The sequence below is a fragment of the Mytilus galloprovincialis genome, chromosome 8, assembly GCF_965363235.1.
Source record: "Mytilus galloprovincialis chromosome 8, xbMytGall1.hap1.1, whole genome shotgun sequence".
Classification (NCBI taxonomy): domain Eukaryota; kingdom Metazoa; phylum Mollusca; class Bivalvia; order Mytilida; family Mytilidae; genus Mytilus; species Mytilus galloprovincialis.
The window spans coordinates 59,859,478-59,873,396 of NC_134845.1; the positions used below are offsets into that span (position 1 = coordinate 59,859,478).

Sequence of the window (13,919 nt, forward strand, 5' to 3'; positions counted from 1 at the left end):
AGGACATTCTGAATGGTACTCGTTCAGGTTCTTACAACTAAATTGATTTCAATTTAATCGTTGCAATGTGGAAAAACAGTTTACTGATGATTGTTTTCGTGTACATACATTTGATGTACAGTAGTAGTAGTTTTACGGGTCCATATAGCTTGCTGTTCGGTGTGAGCCAAGGCTCCCTGTTGAAGGCCGTACCTTGACCTATCATGGTTTACTTTTATATATTGTGACTTGGATGGAAAGTTGTCTCATTGTCACTCATACCACATCTTCCTGTATCTACAGAAAACATAAATGAAATTATAATACTTTCCTTTTTGATAGAGACCAGACCGTTTGTTTTTCTGATTGAATTGTTTTACACTGGTCATTTTGTTGACTTTTGTAGTTTGCTTTTCGGTGTGCGTCTATAAATTTTAATGCTTTATGTAGTGTGACTGAATTAAGAGTTGTCTCATTGACACTTATACATGTACCACATCTTCATATTACTAGTTTATTTTCCACTGGTTTATTTTCCCCCTAATTGCACCAACTATCTCTTTGAGTAATAAATGTTTCTCATCCGAAAAATTATATGTCCGTAGTCAAAATCGGTAATGTGAAAATAAACTTTTGCCATTGATATACAAATCGGCACTTACAAACGCCCTTATAACTCATACTATAGAATCAAAAAATATTAATAGCAACATGTATCGAAAAGCAACAGTTACTGTAAGGAAAGTAATACAGATAAAGAATTGTAATAAGCCACAAAAAAAGTAATAAAATGTGGAAGGTTGCACGCCTTTGTATTCAAAGCCGCGTTTTATTTTCTGTGTTACTTCTGCCTAAATAGAGAACTGACAATATCTCTGAATTAAACATAATTTTGTAACAAATAAGAGGATACAAATATTGCATCAGAAATGTTAACTTCAGAGAGACAAACAATTCAAAATATAAAATAAAAAGCACAAATACTAATACTCCACGAACCGTCAAACTGAAATATATATAATTCAACTAACCCAGATCATCAGGCTAAAACGCAAGCTAAATTTCTAAAATGCAAAAATGAATAAAGTATTATTGCTCAAAGAGTGTATAGAAGTAACCTTTATACTTATGTGTATTTCTAAAAAAAATTATTTGTCATTTTGTTCATTTATTTCATTTATTTCAATCAATTCACTTGCTCTTTCATCATACTCATTATGACGTTTGACAAAGACTGACGACAGTTTAAATATACGTCACTGCACAATTTCAGATACACATCTCTTCGCACATGAATGCTTCAGTTAGAATAATAATGTGCTGGAAAATAAATGTATGCCATATATGCTTTTAAAATTCATTAACTGCTTAAATGACTTTCTCAGCCGACGCTTATCTAACCTGCAACAACATTTACAGGTGAGTTAATTTTGTAATTTTGTAGATTTTACAGTTTCCCGATAAAAATATATTTATTCAGTAAAAGTTGTATTGCTCATTATTAATGATAGTTTTAGTTTGAAAATCTATGAGAAAATAGCACTTTAAAACGTTTAAACTTTTCACAACATAGTTCACTTCATTTTGTAGTAACGATCAAAATTACTGAACTACAGCTATACATGTACATGTACATTATCTTATTTGCATTATAATTTCACGGCGTAATTTTGTTGTGCTTTGTTGATTTTATCAGTCCGTTAGTTCTTGATCTCTATACTTAGCTTGATGTGTAATATTGTGGTTGTGACTGAATTAATGTATTTCTTTTTCAAATTTGTTGAAAAAATGTATATGTTGAAATAAATGTATATGTTAAAATAAATGATGCATTTACAGCTATAACTTCATAAAACTGAACCGAGAAACTGTCTTATATTTGCACCAAAACGTAACTCGGGTGTAAACGTAGTCATTTGTTTTGGAATTTTACTGGATATAAAGCATTTTCCATTTTCCATATTCTCCTCTATTTTTATCTTACAAAATATTGTCCAATAAAATCAAATTGGAGTGGACCTGATATTATACTCTTTCTTATCTTGCTACACATCTATAATTTATTTATTTATTTTGGTTATCAATTAAAAGATCTTATATACTTCAAATTGTTTAAGTTATCTAATCTATATTTCCTCACATCTATACAATCTTAAAACAACATAAAACTCTTATAGATAGGAGAAAGAACCAAATAATTAAATACAAAATTAATACGTACATAATTAAAATTATTTGTTTTAAGGACGTTTCATTATGGTTGGACGTTCAAAGCAAATGGAAGATGGATCAGATTCAAAATGATAACTGCACTGAATTGGAAATTAAAAGTGCAATTTTTGAATGAAAGCACAACGGCCAATAACATTAACATAGATAAAAAAAACACACACAGAAAGCAACAAAATAAGCAGTAGCTGTTAATGCCTATGAAGAATGGAGGAAATCAAAAGTAAGTGTTACATTTTACAAGACTTGAAAGGTTGAACGGTTCATGATAAAACAGCAGTTTAAGAAAATTTGTAGAATATTGAAATAAAAATGGACAGAAATAATCTGCAATGTAACTCTGTATTTTTATTAAGGAATGTGGACACAATAAATATTCTAACCTTAACTTGTTAAACGCATATTTGATAGCCAAGGGTTATGATCCACTTCCCTCCTCTCCACCCTTGGTTGATTGAGATAGAATTTCGGAAACATAATGTAATGCTTTTCATTGGTTGCAGTCGAAACTCGCAGTGTAAATGCAGAAAGTGTACATGTAGGTAAACAATTGCCACGTACTTATTGTGCAACAAGTCTTTACATCCCTTAAAATACGACCAAATTTAGTGACAATTTGAATATTTTTAATCGATTTATAGAATTTTGTATGTATTTTCTAGCACAAATGCATGAATGTCAAAGTATATTTTAGTTTCCTCCTTTACCAAGTGTGTAGAATCTAGACGCTACCGTGGTTTTACCTCCAAATTGAAGAGTTCAGGTGCTACCATTGGTCAAGAATAATGTATTCGGAATGTGCGTGACGTTAATCTACCGGTAGATGGCACAACATTGTTATCACATATGTTGACTTAATCTGCGAAGGGTGGAGAGGAGGGAAGTGGGTCGTAACCCTTGGCTAACGAAGATGGTTAAACGAGGCCTGGGATGTTAAAAAGTTCTGTTAAGTTTTACTACATACTCTCGATACTGTTTACTTATATATAAGGAACACATCTGCATATATCAAACCAAAGGTTCCAAGGAGCCTGTGTCGCTCACCTGATATTTCTATTTACTATTGATGCATGAAATATTGCAACCAATATACTTTTACTTTAGTTTCACAGAAATATGCCAACAACTGCGTTTTCCCACTATGTTTTTGTTTAGCCATATCGGTCATGTTGGTTGGCAGACAGGGTCAATCGACACATATTTTTAAACTACATACGCTAATGCTTATTTGTGGCTTTGGTTAAATTTGTCTCAGTTGTTACAGAAGAAGACTCTTTTAAAAGATAACAAAAATTTATGAAAAATTGTTAGGGGGTTTGACAAATTTTACTTTAGAGGACAATAACTCCATCTGGGCTCAATTGACCATTTTGTAGATCTTATTTGTATATCTGACTTTGATGAAAATAATTGCTGTTTACACATGTTACAGTTTATCTCTATCTATAATTATATTCAAGATAATAACTAAAATCTGCAAAATGTCCTTAAATTTACCAATTCAGGAGCAGTAACCCGCTGAATCCGATTTGCTCTGAATGCTTTGGTTTCAGAGATATAAGCCGAAATCTACATTTTCCCCATGTGTTCTATTTTTAGCAAGGGCGGCCATCTTGGTTGGCAGTCCGGATCAACAGACACATTATTCAAAGAACATACCCCATTGATAATCGTGAACAAGTTTGGTTCAGTTTGGGCCAGTAGTTAAAGAGTTGAAGATTTTTGTAAAAACTAAACTAAGGATGATGAACGACGACGGACGACGGACGCCAAGAGATGAAAAAAGCTCGCCTGCAATTCTAGCTCCGATCTACATACTACTCTACTGATTGAGTGAAGGAAAATAGTTCGCAACGTAAAGACTCACTGTAAGGAGTTTGTAGTCACATTTAATAATAGGTAAGACGGGTTGAGCTGTTTGTTCTTCAAGTATAATACTTTTGAATAATATTAATTTTTTTTTAGTTTGTATGACAATGATAGATAAATTTGTTCTTACATTTGTCGTATGTAGCCGTATGTTGTTTTAATTGATCACAAAAGACTAAGTAAAATCTTCGGTTGTAATAAATTAACTGAATTACATTATATCAATTGATAACAAATTCCGGATCTTCGAGATTTGTGTTTGAATAACATATACACTTATTTATCTAATTAAACTACATCAGATACAAACTGAAACTCTTAATCGCAATAGAATCAATCACCTTAGCTGTATATATAGTAACGTTTTGATCAAACATGTATTTCTTTTTAGCGGTTCTGAAATATAGATAATTGGTTAACATAAAATCTTAAATATAACATTATTAACCAACTAAGTACATTATTGCCAAAAATGACTGGTTATTAAAAATAACATATTTTCTGTAATGGCCCTGTTTTTCTGTAATGGCCCTGTATTTATGCCCGGTTTGTCTGTATAAAGCACAATTAGAGTTTTTAATAAAGTTAACAAAATTAAGTTGTAAAGAGTATAATATTTTTTTGTATTTTATTTAATTTAGTAACCAGCAACCAACATTAAAGAACCATATATAGGGATCACTGTTTATCCTGTTTTTCAACATATAACTTCTTCCAACTTAATATCTTAGATATCTGGTATATTAACACATTACACTTTTATTCAGTTGGTTAATAAATGTATTTAGAAATGGGTGTTTTATAATGGCTCTGTTATATGTCCTCGGTCAGGAATAATGGCCTCGGATGTCTGTAATGACCCTCGGCGTTGAGTCGAGCCATTACAGACTTCCTCGGCCATTATTACAGACCTTGGACATATAACAGGGCCATTATAAAAACACCCATTCATTGATTTTATAATACTATTTAATAGTACATATACTGTCCGGAGTCAAACATGTCAAAATTAATCGGTCACAGTGAAGTGTCAAATAATCTATATACAGTCTAGTTAATCTCTAACAAAAGAAGCCGACCCATATAAAATAAACCCTATTCATGAATTTATCATGTTGTATACAATTGAAAGATCTGTATTGTTTGATTAAATATCAACTGATGTTTAAATTTATATAGATTCTGAAATGAACTATATTTTGTCGACCTCTCCATAGACATATCTGTGTAAATAAACGTGTTCGAAGAAGCAAAATGGCAGGTACGTTCTATCTATATTTGTATTACTGTTCTAAAAGTTTTTAAACAAACATATATATATGAAAATAATTTATAGAAAACAAAAACTAAAATCAAAAGCATCATAAGCATAGTGCTTAACAATTCACGTTAGTAACTATAACGAAATTCAGCTTTGTTTATTTATTATTTCTCATTGATCCAAAATAATTATGCTGTACAGAGGCGGATTTAGGGGGGGGGGGGGGCAGGGGGTCCGGCCCCCCCCCCTTTTTCAGAAAATTTTTGGTTGGTTATATAGGGAATCACTGAAGCGTGACAGAATCGGGCCCCCTCTTAGGCAGTCAGTGGGCCCCCTCTTATGAAAATTTCTAGATCCGCTACTGCTGTATGATGTCAATGCAACATTTGCAATGATGATAATGAAAACGATGGAATTCGATATCTCGATATCTCAGTATTGACTTTATTTGCACTATAAATAGAAAATAAACCGGTTTGAAAAGAATTTCATTGATGTATGTATCCAGGTATAAGCCACACGTCATCAACAAAATGGCTGGTAAGTTATAGTTAATAACAATGTTCTGATCTTTAATGTGAATTTTAAAAGAGACAACACGATACCGAAGGGACTACAAGACAACTGCAGAATACAAAACACAACAAAGAAAGCATGTTTCATTATATTTAATTTAAAACAACATAGATGTGATTAGTCGATATAACACATAAGGTCATTCAAGCGTTTTGAAAATAATTTCAATTTGTAAATATATACTTGTTTACTTCAACAGTTCAGGTGCTACAGTCATTGATTTGTTTTATTCGAGTGTAGCTGATGAAGCATTTGAACATGCTGAAGGCGAATCGCGAGTACGGCGAACAAACTATTTAAGCTTTGTATCTGTGACGAGTTTTGTTTACACTAAGAAATTGATATAGACTGGTGCATATTCTCAAGAGCTTCTGACACATGAAAAAAGACTGAATAACGTAAATTTAGGTTATTTAGTATCGCAGTATGTGTTCATGTATACATAGATTCGTCGGGATGGGATCTATTTTATAAATTGTACCCGAAGTGTTGATGCATCGACAAACATGACAGCTATGGCAAAAATAGAATACAGTGGTCAAATACAGTTTTCGGCTTATATCTCAAAAACTAAAGCTTTTAGAGCTAATCTGACAATGGCTTAAATTGTTGCAATTGGTTATGATTTATCAGCCGTGAAATACAGACGAATTTCACAACCCATTATTAGATTGCTGCCACGAAATTGGTTGTTTAAAGGAAATTTGGCAGTTTTTTGTTATTATCTTGAATATTAGTACAGATATATATATATAAACTGTTCATTGCAATAATGTTCAACAAAGTAAGATCTATAAAAAAAAATTGATGTGTTCAAAATTATCATAATCCATTAAGGAGTTATTGCCCGTTTAAGACAATTTTAAACGATTTGTTCTTCAAGTTTGCTGACATTCAAAAATCTTCTCTTCTGAAACTACTTTGAAAAATACCTTCAATCTTTATCTACATTTACCTTGGGGAATCTTGTTTATCCATTGTATGCAAAGTGTTGATCCGTCGTCAAACATGGCCGCCATGGCTAGATCTAAAACATAAGGCTAATGCAGTTTTTGGTTTCTATCACAAAAACTCAACTTTGAGAGCAAACCTGAATAGGTAAAACCGTTCAAAAGGTCAAAATCAATCAGCCCTGGTTTTTTTTTCAAACAAACCGAACAACCCAACTGCTATTCAATTAGTTATTTTAAGAAATTGGTGCAGTGTTTTGTTATTATATTGAATATTATTGAAGATAAAGATAAACTGTAAACAGCCAAAAATTTCAGCAAAGTAAGATCTACAAAGTTGTCAATTGACCCCTTAAGGAGTTATTGCCTTGCAAGAATACTCAATATTACATTAATATACATTGAAAGGCAACAAATCATCATTGATGAAGGAATTAGGCAAAAAACAATAGGTTAGGGATTAACATGATTCGGACTCTTGAGAGCCTCTTGTTTATCTTCTACAAGAATGTAAATTTGGGTGGGTTTTTTCCACTACACGTATTGTTTTTACATGGGAACATTCTATATACCGGGTATTGTGCATATTACGCGTTTAAGAGATCTGTGTAGATACATGTAGCATGTCGACATACATTCTAGATTATTTTATAATATGCTGTTAGTGTGTTACTTTTTCCACAACATTCAATATTGTAATAAAAACTCAGGTGTACTTAGGGTGAACGTAGATGCTAAATACATAAAATCTTAGACTTTCAAAAGAAAACAAAAATATAATTCATTTAAATGCACGTATATATCATGTATGCATAGCATTAATATGTTGTTTATACGTATTCTTGTAGATTTTCAAAGAAGGTATGATTTTAAACATAACACGGCAATATATATTGCAATTTGACAAACTTTAAAATGAAAATAAAAATCTGAACGAAGGTAGAATTATAAATGATGTAAATAGCACTTAAATTAAAACACTTCTTTTTAAAATTCATTACCTGTGTACAATTTTTATTATATTTAAGAGCCCAATCACAATGTGTAAATATCTGTGTAAATATTTGTGTTGATTTTAAAAGCATTTAACCCATATATACCCTTATACATAACGAAGGAAAATACCTGTACAGAACAGGAAAGAACAAGCACTGAGTTTGATAATTTTGAAGTTATCAAATGAACGTGATTAAAACACTTTAAAACTGTTTGCAAAGTTATCTCCCTGTGTTGTCCTACACCACCTTTATTATAAGCTGTACAAGCTGCAAACCCACAAAATGATTAGATAAAATAAAACATCAGAAAACAAGAAGAAGTGATCAACAGATCTGAAAATTAGCTCGTCATAGATACCTGGAATTAAATTTTGAATTTGCACCAGACTCGAGTTTCGTCCACAAATACTCACAAGTGACGCGCGCATCTAAACAAAGTAAAAGAGGGAAAAAAAACCATCCACAAATTACAAGTCACCACTGCCAAACGTGTCAAAAAGATGTAGACCAAATGTGAACAAATTATGTACAGTTGTTGCAGAAAATCACAAACGTATAGAGACCCGTATTATATTTGCTGCATCACAAATCACAGGGGATAAGAAACACAAATTAAATGATACTATTTTTATATGAGCTTGCGCAGGAGCTCTATTTTCAGAAACTCCTACGCGATTTTTATTGTCATAACTAATTAATCAAGTTCATTTACATAATTGTATATGCCGTCACAATGATAACATGAACATTGTAGCTAACCTAGACAGTAGAGTAAAGGCGCACAAGTTGTCAAATTCATAATCAAAAACTTGAGGAGTGTTTATTAAGTTGAAGTCATCCAGTAATGATTGTTCTCTCTTTTGGTCTGCTTTAACCTCAAGGATCAATTTTTTTCCCGTCAGATAAAAAAAACCAATTGTGTTGTTATGGTTTCTATAAGTAGTATCAAAAGTACCAGGATTATAATTTAGTACGCCAGAAGCGCGTTTCGTCTACATAAGTCTCATCAGTGACGCTCAAATCGAAATATCTATAAAGCCAAACAAATACAAAGTTGAAGAGCATTGAGGATCCATAAGTAATTGTCAATTATGATTTTTAAGATTGTCTGATAACCTCTTCCTAATTGTTTCAATATTGCACTATTCATGCTATTGTCATTCCTTTAACTATCACAATATAGTATGAAAAACAAGAATATACTGCAAAGTAAACAACAATACTTTGTACAACAAGCATTTTATTCACAAATAATACAGTCGCCATTATCAAGTTCGTAAAAAGAAATCAGTTGTGACTTTTAAGAGCAGTGACTATCTAAATGTCAAATTACCGTACTGGAAACACAAAGGGAAAAAAGCAACAAAACAAAAATGTAATTGAATATAATTTTCAACTTTAATTATAAATATTTGCCTCCGCTTGACCGACATAAATGTGCAAGTTATAATCTTTTTATTTCAAACTAAATATCATTTCAGAACCAGCAACACACCAAGCATCATTAGCTCTATATCAATACATGTGCAATCATATTGTTGGGACCGAGGAGCATGTTCAATCACTTCGAATGATCAACACTGTCAGAGATAATTTATCACGCAATGAAATTGAAACAACAATCACAAGTGGAAGTTTTGGAGAAGGTCTTGATATGCGAGGAAGTGACGTTGATCTTGTGAAAGTGATATCATTTATTGAGGTTTGTGAAAAGTTAGACCTTCCTTTCAACCCAAATAGAACATATTTTACCATGGAAACATGCGAAGCACAACCAGGATCTACCCAATTACGTCTGGTTCATAGTAAGAACTTGAAAATATATGAACTTTGTAATGAAATTGAAGGCGAATACTATTTTTCAAACCTTAAAATAAAACAACTATTCTTGCACAAGTTTTCTTCGATCATCCATGGACCATGTGTTTCTGACAATGATGGATTCATGGATAATGCATACACCTTACACAACAGATCATGGATAAAACAAGCAGAAGATTGGAAAACACGATCAAAGAATGCATGGCCGGAATACGATGTTAAACAGTCAATTATAAAACACGGTGTTCTGTTTGTACCAAAAGGTGTTCAAGGATCGAAGAATGAAGAATTAGAATGGCGAATATCGTTTTCCGTTGGAGAAAAGTTTCTTATCTATTCTTTCACACACACACAATTACTGTGTTATGCTCTCATGAAAATTCTTTTAAAAGACGTGATCGATACTGACTTAGAATGTAAAGAATTACTAAGCTCATACTTTATGAAAACAATGTTATTTTGGATATCTGAAGAATTTCCACTTTCGATATGGAGGCCAGAAAACCTGATATTTAATTTTATGAGGTGTTTAAAGAGACTAATATACTGTGTTGAAAACTCAGTTTGCCCACAGTACTTCATTCCTGAAAATAATTTATTTAAGAATAAGATTGAAGGACAAGCACAGGAAACACTCTTACAAAAACTGAACATTCTATATAGTTATGGGTGGCGAAGTATCTTATTTTCAGATCAAATGTCGAATTTCAATGAATTATCATTTCAAAAAGAAGTGCATCTAATGTACGGTGAAAGTCTTAAACTACTAATGTCGCCATCTATGTGTTTACGAGACCGTTCAATCCCAAGTGAAAGTGATAAGTTGTCATGGAGAAAAGGAATACACATGGTTTTGTCCAATAACAGTTCCAAAATAAGAGACTTTTACTCGTTCTATACGTCAACGATCTTATTCAATAGTGACAATTTTCTAACAATTGATGATAAACCCGATAATAAATCTTCCTATAAACAGTACAAAACTAGTATAAGTACTGTGTTATTGAATGCACGACATGATGCTGTGTCTGGATGGCTAAAGTTAGCTTCGCTTTTCTATAGGACTAAACAGTACAAACTAGCTCTCGACATTCTGCAGTATTCACTTTTAAAATGTTCACCTGAAAAACTTTACTTTGGCATTCGTTTGTCTCCTATACAGAATGAATTGTTAAGTTTGCAGTTTGTAAAGCGGTTGACTGTTTCTCGGTTGAAAAGAATGCTGCTTTTCAGTTATTTAAGGTTTACTAAGAACTGTACGTTGTTACCAGATGAATTACAAATTAATGGAGATTTGTCATATTACCAAATACCACCGGAGGTATATGCTCATTTTATTTCTTTTCTTTGTCATTATAATATGAAAAATACCGATCAATGCCTTGATTCTCTCCAAGATTTACAATTGACTATAGAGGAAGAGCATTTCATTGCAAGTGACTCAGAGAGGGCTATGTCCTACAATATCCTCGGTGTAGTTTTCAAGGTTTTGGGAGACATAGAATCAGCTAGATATGCCTTTATAAGATCTATAGAACTCGAATCAGATCCAGATTTAAATACTGCTTTTCGGAATTTGTTATCAATTGGTGGAATGTAATACAGATAGTGTAATAAAACCTAAGATTTTACTTATTCTTTTAATGATTAAAGTTTTTTTTACTCAAATGGTATTGATTATATTATTTGTGCTTTATATGTTGTGTACAAGTTGTAATGTTGTACAGATTATAATTTGTACAGATTTTTTGTACAAGTTATCAGTGTTTTATGTACCGCTAAACACAAATGGATGATGCAATCCCACAATGTTTTATTTCGCATATTTTTGTCATATTTCCACAACTGCATAATACAGTCTAAAACTGAGCATTGATACACACACATTATAAGACCACACACACAATTTGTTTATGGATATGATTTTGGTATTAGAAGAAAGATAAAATTAGAATTTAAACCATTCAGGTGTCCTCCTTTCCAGTTTAAGGACAAAGAGAATAGCACTAAATGTTAAGTCGAAGTATATACATTTGAATTTAAAACATTAAGCTGATACATTTTAGAAGATAAACTTTTATCACCTGGTGCAAGAAGTTCTGTGTAAAAAAAAATTATAACTTGTACAAAAACCCTGTACAATTTATAATTTGTTCAAACTTTCATCTTGTATACAACATACTCATGATATATGAGTTTAAAACATATAATGATTTATTTGCAATAAGAAACAGAGAACAAATACAAATATATTTTTGATATGCTTCTTTTTCTTCAAAACTCCAATGTGAAATACCTACAAGTTTTTTTGTTCTGTCAAAAGATAAAATATTGATCTCTTCACATTCTGCACAGTTTGGAGTCTTAACATTAGACAAGTCAAAGATGTTCAATAAGTAGAACAAATAATTTCCTTTATTCTTTAAATACATTGAGTATACGTAAAGGCAGTGATTATTTTGCGGGCGCCGGAAACATATTTTTCTTGCACTTCAGTGTTTCTGTTGTTCCGTTGTTTTACTTTTGTAGTTGATGTGTTTCCCTGTGATTCGATGTTTGACCCTGATTTGTTTTCTTTAAATCGTTTTATGATAATTGGACGTCGGTGTACTACAGTTGCATTTTTTACAGTTGATAGGCAACAATCGATCAGAACGACAAACTTCTGGTGAGGATTTAGATGCAATCGATGTTTTACAAACTCAAATTTAAATACTAAGTAGATTATTTCATGTATTTACATGATGTATATCGTGTATAGTAAATTGTTAATTGTAATATCAATTTTATTCATGTACATATTTAGTTTCTTTTTTATGTCCCATTTTTAGGCATTATGTTTTCTGGTCTGTGCGTCAGTCTGTTCGTTCGTTTGTCTGGTCGTCAGTTCGTCCGGCCTCAGGTTCAATTTTCTTGGTCAAGGTAGTTTTTGATAAAGTTGAAGTCCAATCAACTTGAAACTTAGTAAACGTGTTTTCTATGATATGATATTTCTAATTTTAATGCCAAATTATAGATTGTCCCCCATTTTTACGGTCCATTGACCATAGAACATGATAGTGTGGATGGAGCATCCGTGTACTTGGGACACATTCTTGTTTATAAATAATTGAACATTCATGTTGCAATACTAGACATGCTAGAAGTATTGGTCATTGGTTGATTAATCATTTGCTCGGAGCAAAACAATTGTGGGGTTTTGTTTTGCCGTTACTACAGTGGAGTTATAAAACATTGAAACACAACGTTACAAAGATAAAAACGGCCGTTACTTTTCTCGTTTGAATTATTTTACATTGTTATTTCCGGGGCCTTTTGTAGCTGATTGTGCGATATGGGCTTTGATCATTGTTGAAGGCCGTACGGTGACCTATAGTTTTTTAATATCTTTTTTTCTTCTTTTGTTTTATATACATGATATATTGCATAAAATTGAGAATGGAAATGGGGAATGTGCCAAAGAGACAACAACCCGACCATAGAAAAAAACAACAGCAGAAGGTTACCAACAGGTCTTCAATGTAGCGAGAAATTCCCGCACACGGAGGCGTCCTTAAGCTGGCCCCTAAACAAATATGTACTAGTTCAGTGATAATGAACGCCATACTAATTTCCAAATTGTACACAAGAAACTAAAATTAAAATAATACAAGACTAACAAAGGCCAGAGGCTCCTGACTTGGGACAGGTGCAAAAATGCGGCGGGGTTAAACATGTTTTTGAGATCTCAACCCTCCCCCTATACCTCTAGCCAATGTAGAAAAGTAAACACATAACAATACGCAGTCTTGTTGAACAAGTTGACTTCCTATAAGCATATCCATGTTTAATACATTATTTTTGTCATCGTATTTGTGTTGACTTCTTAACATTAGTCTAATGAAGGATAAAAACTCAGTAAACACATTACAATAGACCTTTGAGAAGCACGTATATCTTTAAACTCATTTAGTTTCGATACTAATTTCATTTAAGATGGGTATTGGAGTTCTGTAGACAAAGTTTTCATTGGAACTCATATACATGTCTAACAACACGATTGGTTAAACGCAACCATTGGAAGTAGGTTCTTCTTTTTTTCATGTACTTTGCTCGTCTATTCTATCGTAACCCCCTCCCCCCCCGCATTTGGTGGCACCTAACAGACTTAGTGAGCGTAAACGCATTGATATCGATAGCCAAGGACAAACAAGTTACAGGTGAATGATTCAGTATTATTATTAACATATGTATTGC

At 32.4% G+C, this 13,919-nt stretch overlaps 1 protein-coding gene across 2 annotated transcripts; it reads left to right on the forward strand.

Moving 5' to 3' along the window:
* The first annotated feature begins 5,246 nt into the window (after window positions 1-5,246).
* LOC143042301 (cyclic GMP-AMP synthase-like receptor 2) lies at window positions 5,247-11,351 on the forward strand. Of its 2 annotated transcripts, none has more exons than XM_076214576.1 (2): window positions 5,247-5,338; window positions 9,344-11,351. In XM_076214576.1, the coding sequence occupies exons 1-2, from the start codon at window positions 5,332-5,334 to the stop codon at window positions 11,281-11,283; spliced, it is 1,947 nt and encodes a 648-aa protein (XP_076070691.1). In that variant the 5' UTR covers window positions 5,247-5,331; the 3' UTR covers window positions 11,284-11,351. The 2 variants fall into 2 exon arrangements, with proteins under 2 accessions (XP_076070691.1, XP_076070690.1); XM_076214575.1 differs by lacking the exon at window positions 5,247-5,338 and adding an exon at window positions 5,757-5,878.
* The last annotated feature ends 2,568 nt before the right edge of the window (window positions 11,352-13,919 follow it).

What these genes read in the sequence shown, in the direction of transcription:
- LOC143042301 (XM_076214575.1), top strand. Translation starts at nt 5,833, where the DNA reads ATGTATGTATCCAGGTATAAGCCACACGTCATCAACAAAATGGCTG. An exon ending in CGTCATCAACAAAATGGCTG is followed by an intron (nt 5,879 to 9,343) that starts GTAAGTTATAGT and finishes ATATCATTTCAG; the next exon opens with AACCAGCAACACACCAAGCA.